Source organism: Babylonia areolata, chromosome 3, assembly GCF_041734735.1.
Source record: "Babylonia areolata isolate BAREFJ2019XMU chromosome 3, ASM4173473v1, whole genome shotgun sequence".
Lineage (NCBI taxonomy): Eukaryota > Metazoa > Mollusca > Gastropoda > Neogastropoda > Buccinidae > Babylonia > Babylonia areolata.
The window spans coordinates 23,849,421-23,858,920 of record NC_134878.1 but is presented as its reverse complement, the minus strand read 5'-3'; the positions used below and the strand labels follow the sequence as shown (position 1 = coordinate 23,858,920).

At 42.1% G+C, this 9,500-nt stretch overlaps 1 protein-coding gene across 1 annotated transcript; it reads left to right on the top strand.

Annotated features, from left to right (window-relative positions):
- Positions 1 to 1,366: 1,366 nt before the first annotated feature.
- LOC143280513 (uncharacterized) lies at positions 1,367 to 5,125 on the top strand. Its single transcript, XM_076585191.1, has 2 exons — positions 1,367 to 1,412; positions 4,206 to 5,125. Exon 2 carries the CDS (start codon positions 4,216 to 4,218, stop codon positions 4,744 to 4,746), a length of 531 nt encoding a protein of 176 aa, XP_076441306.1. The 5' UTR covers positions 1,367 to 1,412; positions 4,206 to 4,215; the 3' UTR covers positions 4,747 to 5,125.
- Positions 5,126 to 9,500: the final 4,375 nt, after the last annotated feature.

The following is a 9,500-nucleotide window of genomic DNA, read 5'->3' as shown; positions in this document are numbered from 1 at the left end:
AGACCCAGTGCTCTTCACACTGTACACTGCTCCTCTCGCTGAAATTACCAACCGCCATAATGTCAGTTATCATTCTTATGCTGATGACACTCAACTCCAGAAGAGTGATACCCCCGAAAAACTGTCGTCGCTCTTGCAAGAAACATCCAACTGCTTTCTGAACATTTAAAACTGGATGACTCTAAATAAGTTACAATTGAAAGCGGACAAAATTGAAGCAATGATCATAGGAACTAAACAAAAACTCTCTTCCATCACAACTGACACAATCAAACTTGGCAGTACATCCATCCCTCTTTCCAGTTCAGTCAGGAACCTCGGCGTTGTCCTTGACAACACACTCTCCATGCAAAACTTATCAGTCACTGCTACTGTCAATTGCGGCGCATCAGTTCCATCCGGAAATATCTGTCCATTGACGCAACATCTAGACTTGTCGTTTCTCTCATTTTCTCTCGCCTTGACAACTGTAACTCTCTATTGTCTGGTTTGCCTGCTTCATCTGTTCTGTCCCTTCAGCGCACACAAAACTCTGCTGCCTGACTCGTCCTCAGAAAGAAAAGATCTGAGCACATCACTCCTCTTATGCAACATCTCCACTGGCTCCCTGTCTCACACAGAATAAAGTACAAGACTAGCAGTCTATGTTATAAATGTATTCACAAATCTGCCCCTTCCTATCTCTGTGGCTGCCTTCACCTCTACACTCCATCTCGCTCACTACGATCGGCTTCGGATCCACTCTGTTTACGCATACCCAAACACTCGACTGTTGGCCGCCGTTCTTACTCTGTCTCTGGACCTTGCAATTGGAATGAATTTCCTCTTTCGGTTCGCCAAGTCTCCACACTCAACTCTTTCAAGTGTGGCCTTAAAACCCACCTCTTCCCAAAATAGCCCGCCTTCCCTGCCTCTTCCTTGTCTTCAGTTTCTCCAGTTTTAGAGTTATCCATGCTTGTGAATGACTGGTGCGAAAGCGCTTTGATTTGTCTCTGCACGAGATCCAGCGCTATATAAATACCATATTATCATTATTATTAAATTTTGGCAAACCGAGAGGCACGGTTCAAGACATATTTTGGCCAAACGTTTGTGCTAATTGTTTTTCTTATCATATTCACACTCAAACACATGCTCTCTCTTTTTACCTCCCCCACACCCCCCTCACTCACCGCCCAACACCCTGTTCCACCTTCCGTCACATTTCATCCCGAATTCACAAATCTGACGTATGTCCCGTGATTTTCAAGATTCCTAAACTAGCAAAACTTAGCAAAAACGAAGAGCTTGTGACAAGAAATCGGGAGGTGAAGTTTCACCACTTCAGCAGCTCTTGCAGTTTGTGTGTCAGTGGCAGACGAACGACGGCAGCTGACCGTGCGATACCTTGTACGATTTTTACTTCCATATTGGTAAGTACCTTCAGCTTAGAGATTCTGGGATGCTGGGAATGCTCACGATTCTCGCGCTTCGTTTCAGAGTCACCATTGTCTCTGGTGTAGTCAGAAATTATTTGCACGTGGGAAAAATCTGGACTATGAACGAAACTTTGAAATTAGCAATGAAATGTTTTCATTTCACTCCCCCGCCCCCAGTACACATGTTTAATTAATTGTCCACTGCATTATACCACCTTCCGCACGAACTGAGTTTCAGTTTCTCAATGAGGCTTCACTGCGTTCGGACAAATCTGTATACCAGACACCTGCCAGGCAGATGCCTGACGGGCAGCATAACCCAATACTCTTGTCAGGCCTTGACAGCGTCATCTCTCTCTCTCTCTCTCTCTCTATATATATATATATATATATATTCCCCCCCCCTTTTTTTTTTGGTTTTGTATACCTATCAGTGAATTTGTTCTACAGACTTTTGTCGGAGGACAAACAGTTACGTTGCCATGGCCGGCTTTTTCAGTGCGCCAAATGCGTGCTGCACACGGGACCTCGGTTTAACATCTCATCCAAATGCGCAGAAGCTCAGTTTGATTTCCAAGTCAAACTAGAAAGGACAAGACCGAGATTCAAACCCAGACCCCCAAGGATATTTTATCAGATAAGCGTCCCATTCTGCCACCTACCTCGCTGAGCACGAATTATAAAAAATCATTGGTTTTATTCGTTCCAGAGCAGCACGGGGTTTTGTCTCATTCCCTCCATGACTTTTTGAGTGACTGCTTTTAATGTGTGAGGAAAGCATCTCCATTTTTTTTTTTTTTTTTACTACGTGTATAAAGACCGCACCACCTCTTTCAGTGCATGCTTTCACAGCATTTAACCAAAAGGAAGATTTACTTTCGTAATAAGTTTCGACAAAGGTTAAGGCCAGTTTCGTTAAGATAAAATGCAGAATACTCGGTTGAAAACTACGAAGATAATCGAGCTAGTCATGTGAACAAGTGGTCTATGGTAGTGGTAATAGCCTGGACCTGGGCAATACATTTCTTCCCCTTTACTCTTCCGTTTATAAGACGGAAAAACTTGCAAATAAAAATTGGTTAACAACATTGTAAAATATACTCTACATTTCTTCCCCTCCACTCCTTGACTGGCCTTCTTTGCGTCTCTTCAGGCTCATTGGGGCGTTGTTATATACAACTTAACCAGTTATTTTTGACTTTTTATGCCCCTTCAGATTTTACTCCTTTCTATTGTTGGTCAGGTCGTTGACTAGCTCAGTCATTTTATCCATCAAAGTCGTATTTCGTTTTTGTCAATAACTCATGCTTTTATCTATGAGGTTCTTAAAAGTATTTATACTAGGTGGACGTTTCATATTAATTTGTTCCAATAATTTGTTACTCTGTTACTAAATGTAAACTTTCTGAAATTTGTTCTGAAATATTGTTTAAATATTTTATCTGTACTGTTTCTTGTAGTGTCTACATTTGGAGTACAAAAAAAAGCATGCTATGTTTACATCGTCAAACCCATTAAATATTTTGTACGTCTGTATCGAGTCCCCTCTTATTCTTCAAGTGATGGTAGTTGTAAGTACTTTAATCTTTCTTGATATGAATAATCTTTTATGCTATAGATCAGCTTTGTTCTTCTTTGAACCAGTTCTGTGGCTTGTGACTGACTTTATTTGCGTTGCGTACCATACATTGTTTCCATATTCTGGGATAGGTTTGTTTTATTCAGTTCCCATGTCTCTCTCTGTATATATTCATCTATACATTTATTTATAACAATCTTGACGACGTATGATCATCTTCAGTCCTTACACATCCCGGCAGCACACGTCCATACACCTTATCTGTATATATCGGTTTTTTTTAATCGTTCATTTACACGGGCACGTATTTTCATTTTTATTTCCTAGATAAACATAAAACTACCGCGCATAAGATAGTGTGAGCTACTCACAAACATAGCAGATATGAACACAGATCAGGTGCAAGTTTTTCATAGAAACAAAATTTGCAAATGATAGTTTTGCTTTGTCTCAAGAGTGGATTGTCTGGTTTTGTCAAATCGTGAAGCTGATTATGTTCAAGCTGCAGAGTGTACTGGTGAAGTGCCAACTAAAAACAGCAACAATGGTTCTTGCAGATTTGGGAACAGGCAACACGGTTTTAGACATAGGGTGGGAACAACTTTTTTTCCTCTGCAGTGGCAGTTTTCATTTCAGACGAGTGTTGCTTTCCAAAAACGACATACTAAAAACAACAGCAACAACAAAAAACAAAAAAAACCACGTTGTTCCCTTGCCGAAGTCTAGACTCATACCGCAATCCTTCGTAAAGGCAGCTACAGCTCTGAAGTTAAGCGCCAATGAATGCTTCCTTTGAGAAATATACGGCTGCATCGCTTGATAGTTGGATTGTGATTTCTTAAACGAAAGTTAAGTCGATCCGCACTGTCTTCAAAATAAATGTAAGTGGTAGTTGAGTTTAACAGGTTTTTCCTGGCATCTTTAAGCTGAGGAACTGCAAAAACCTTAGGCTGTCATTCATTAAACTTTCTCACAACGACATGCGCACACGCACGCGCACCTTCACACGCGCAGTCGAACACACGCGCACAGAGCGGGGTGCTGGTGCTATTTATGAGCACATGACTGTGCAGGAATGAAAGCGTCTTCAGTACCGCATTAATGTATGCATAACTGATAAAAATAAAACTCCTTTCGGAAATGTATGATTTAGCTTCAGATGAGGTTACACATTTCTGACTTTGTGTCTTTGTATCTTTCGGTTCCAGAAAACCCAAGATGCCTTGTGAGACTTCGAGTGCCTTGTCCGAGGAGAAGGTGATGACATTGCTCGTGAACAAAAAATGGCAGGAGGTGAAGGATGCGATGGTGGGGAATCCCAATCGCCACACCAAACTGAGTAAAGAGAGCCAGAATGTGGTGCTGGAAGAGGCACTGCGCAACGAAAAGTTGGACTTCATCACCGACATTGTTGCTGGAGGGTACGAGTTCGAGCCCGACACACTGGACAAGGTGTTGGACTTCGCCATACAAACGAAAAACCTCCACCTGATGGATAAGACTGTCTTGACCGGGACGAAGTACACGTTTGATCCAGACTTGCTGGTCAGCGTGATGAAGTTCTTCGTGAGTGAAGACCAATGGTTGACCAAGGCACACCAGGTGCTCTTGAAGCTTCCTGACAACACGAACGTCGTTGACTTGGACAGAAACGTGTGCTTCCCTCTGTCCAACCGTCCTACCAACGAGCCCGTGCTGGTGATGAACATACTGAACGCGTTGAGGACTCGTTTCCAGCCCGCCGACTAAGATGGCGAGGACCGAAAGCTTGGAGCATCAGATGCCCCTCCGTAAGGAACAGAATCTTAAGGCTATCTCAGTCCAGCGGGTGAACATTGCAAGAAATAACTGGTGCCAGAAAAGACCTTTGCCCAAGATCTCTAGCAAAGACTGCCACCTGTCAAAACATTTGCAAAGCTGTTTGGTAGATTTTTATTCATTAAATATTTCTTTTAGTTCTGCGCGAAACTTGTAAGTGTAGAATTGCCCGCATTAATGCATCGTGAAACTGCATAGGCTGTCAATTTTAACACCCGAGTACTTAGAATTTGTACTTTTTTTTCTTTTTTTGCTAAGGTGAAACTGACAATCTTTGGAACAACTGCTCAGTGGATGGTAGCTAGGTCTGTGTTTTAAAATTCCAGTGAAAGATTAACTTGTTACTGGCACCAAGCTTAAACTCATTTTAAAAAGTCTTTTAACAAATTCATCTGGCAGCGGTATACAAGAAGTGGCAAGTTCATCTGTTGAGCCAGAATTCACTACGATGGAAACAACTCGCCATATCCTTACAGTTCTTAAAACCAAGTAAAACAACTTTTTACCAACCTACCACCTCCCGAAAACGAACTCAATTTAAACTGAGCGTTCAATAGGACCAGGGAATGTCACTCGTAGGTATCTCCATATGATCTATATATAGGATGCTATTATTGATTACGCGAGGAACAGGCGTCTGTGCGCTTCAAAGTGCAACTTTACTCACACTTGAGATAAATGTCCTCGAAATTCCAATCCTTTCTCCTGTACACGCTGCAAAATGTTTCACCTCAAGCGTTCTGTATGTTACATGTCACTTTTGATTCACACAGATTTGTTTTCAGTTATATTATTGTGCGCATGTTGAATGTTTTCATGGAGTCAAATGTTTAAATAAAGATTGACCTCAATGTTTAAATTAGTTCGACACACTGGTTTGTGCGTGTACATGTGCATCAAAATACAAGGTCGAAGAATCTTGCATTTCTTGCTTTCGATACTCCTAAAAAAAATATATAAATATTTTTTTTAAAAGCCTACCATAAAAACAGTGGTGCAAAATAATGTACATTTGGCAAACTTGATTTCAAATTGTGGAGCTAAAATGCTTTGTGCTTGGATGAATTGAGCTGTAGCAAGTTTTTAGCCGCAGCTCATCCTCGGAATACAAAAACATCGGCGGCGGCTTATGTTTACAAATGACAATGACAGATTTGAGATACACAACTTGTCTGAAAAGTAATGCTTTATAGTTTTGAAATAAAATCCGTGTCGCCGATAGTCTCGGATTAAAAAGTGCAACCGTTCTTTGCGGCCATAAAAGGGCTTCAGCTCAACAGTTGAAATGTTAGTCTGAATATCGGGTTTTGAACCACAAAAACCTCAATAACGGATAAGTAATGCAATGTTTGTACCTGGTATTTAAAATGGTTCACGGCCTTTTCACGTCATGTTTCTTGACCGGGCCTGCACGAGAAAGGTGTGTCAATGAAAACTGAACTACGTTTCACTGGCGGAAAGTCAGTTCTTGGCCATGTCAATCATTACCCCCCCTCTCCTCCCATCTCCCTCGCATTCTCCCGTCCCGCACGCAGCTCTGCTCCCACCCCCCGGGGAACACACAAACAAACCAACCAAAAACAACCCAAAAACATTCCTTCATATCACAGTTCCCACGACACACACACGCCAGACCTCGGACTAGTTCCATCTCCGACATGGAAAAAGCTGGAAAAGGTTTGGACAAACTGCACAAAACAAAAACAAAACGACAACAAAACAAACGAAAATCGGGCAAAGAGACCGGATAAACTTCAGCGCGCCTTTTGTGAAATGGGGGGAAAAAAAGTTTGTGTTCCAAATACGTGTTTTGTTTACAGTTACCAACATTGTTCACCGGCTCATTTGTACAGCACGCTTAAGATTTACGACAGAGCAAGACTGGGTGTGGTACCTGGTGTGCGCTCACGTATGAATTTTCTCTTGCGTTGTATGCGTGCGCGTGCGTTTTTCTTCTCTCCCCGTAACCACCCAAGCGGGGAGAGAAAGTGTGCCACACGCGCACACGTATGTGTTAACAAGCGCGCGCACACATACGCACGTGCTCATGCTGCAGAAATACATCAATTGCATGGGGCAAAATGTGAAAACTGTGTTCGCGCGTGCATGTGTGTATGCTTGAAAAAGTCTGTGCGTGCGTTTTTCTCGCAAATATCCAACAAATTCCATATAAATAAACACAATCCCTGGAACAACGTTGGACACACCTTTGTTTTAATACATCTTAGAGCCACGTTTAATCAAGGTCAATAAAACATGGAATCACAGTGGTCTGTGTGGTATATGCTATTACGTAAAAATTATATACTGTGACTATCATCACCAAGTTTTAAGCGTTATGTCTTGTTTGCGACATGCTGGCATTATGTCCATGGTGTTACAATTGACATCAAGTGTGTGCTTATCTCATGGACAGCGTGGGCTGTACTATTGCATAACAATTATGCAATCGGAATAACCGTGGTATCTGTTACAGTCATCAATGAATATGTACACGGTCCCGGTTTTTCGAGCGTGCATATTTCGGGTGGAGATTTCTGTGTGTGTGTGTCCGTGCGCTCGCGTATGAATTTCATCTTGCATCTAACCGACGATTTCTTTAAAAACGGGTTATATTCTGACAGCAGTTTAGGAGTGCTTAATGCACCACTATTTTACAGCACGTTTGGTGAAGGTCAATACAGTCTGGAAGACAATGGAGAGACGGCGTTCTCTTCTAAATCATCCCAGCAGGTCTGAACCACCCAGAAGCATTTGGATACTTTGATGTTTTAAAAGAAATATAGCGTTTCTGTTTTTCTATGTGCCCGTTTTAAAAAAAAAAACCTTAAGTTTTCAGGAGTCAGCAGTTTTGCTTTTCGCATTATTCGAAAAAAGCTAAATCCTCTCGAAGGTCCCACATAAGTATTAAAAAAAAAAATAATAAAAGCAACCAAAATCACTTTTCTCCGGAATGATGATCAAAGTTCAAAATAAACACGTAAAAATGTTAGGTCGTTAAAGACGTATACATACATGTAAGATGCACACACATGAAGTATTAATATAGGTAGGCATCAAGCTCTACTTGGTAAACGAAACTGACAAGAGGCTGAACACTATTCTACAAGTATGTCCACGAACATTTACCATCTCTATTATTTCCGGATTTTTTGGGGGGTCAATTTGCCAAGCAGTATCTACACAACAGAAAGTGAATACAATGAATAAGAAAAAAAAAATCGATACAAGACTGAAGGCACTCGGACCTTCTTCAGCTTGTAAAATTCGTTTATCTGGCTCACGAGAGCAAGGACCACAAGAAAAGGCACTGACGAACATATCACACAGCGTCCTTACTCATTGCAACAGCCGTCAAGGCATGAAGACAATGGGAACACGAAAGTGAGTTTTAATAGTTTCCAGAATACTCTTCTTCAATTCCTGACTGCTCTTCCGGCAAGGTTTCACATGTTTATGATACAAAATAATCGTTTTCTCAAACATGCAAGGTGGTAGGAGAGCGATGACGTCAGCAGCCCTGGACATCCAGCGGTAGTCTTTGCAGAACGCTTCAAGGACATCCATGAGCGTGCGTTCATTAAACATGTACTGGAAATATTTGTTCAGGACGATGGACTCCACAAAAGTCAAATCCTCATTATACAGGGCAGCCGCTACGGCGGTGTCCAGCGTGTCTGGCCAAAACGGGTACCCCTTCATGACCAGGTGGTTGATGAAGATCCACCCGTTCCCCTTCCAGGCCGCTTTCAGGACTAATTTCTGATAGTCTGCCGACAAGGCGACGCGGTTGGCCGGATCGCCAACCATCACTTCCTTCACCTTCCACCAGCGCTGTGCTAAAGTGTCCAGGACCACTTCCTTCTCTGTCTGTGGAAGGCGCCCATTTTCCTCCTCCAAGCTGTCTTCGAAGATACTGGAAAACAGCGATGATAATAAACAAAGATGAGAAAAATGATGAACATCTCCCATCCCTCGCCCACAAAACACCCGACACCCCTTTCCCCAGTAACTGCGGCAGTGTTATTCAAAACTAACCAGATGAAGGGGGAAGTTTTACAAAGTCAATGGTTTCTGTCCAAGATAAACTTACAGGAACAGCTGCACAAAGACATGAACGCAAGGGCTGAAGAGGCATCCATGCAAATCTGTGCGATCGCACAGTGTGTGTGTGTGTGTGTGTGTGTGTGTGTGTGTGTGTGTTTACTAATGTGTGGGTATGTGTGTTGAGTGAGTGTGAGAGTTTATAAGTGTGTGAGTGCGTGCGTACACCGAATTTCACACACACACGCGCGCGCACAGACCATCCCGGCCAGGCACCCTCCTCCCTCTTTTCATTTCATCCAATATCAATCGTAGTGAAAAGACGTACAATCGATGAACAACAATACACAGTCTCTTCGGCAATGGCTGTCATATGGTATTCAAGTGAAACTGACTGGTCGGTAATCATCTGGGGCAATATGCCCATTTCTTCCCCGGTGTTCCTTCCATTAATTTTAGTTTTGTTTCGAAGACGGAAAAAAAGTAAATTTAAACAATATTGTAATATATACTTATTTCTCCCCCTCTCGAATGACGTAAAGAAGGCCAATCACATAACGGAGGGGAAGAAATGTAGAATATATATTACAATGTCATTAACCAATCTACGACTTTTTTTCCGGTCAGATAAATGGAAAAAG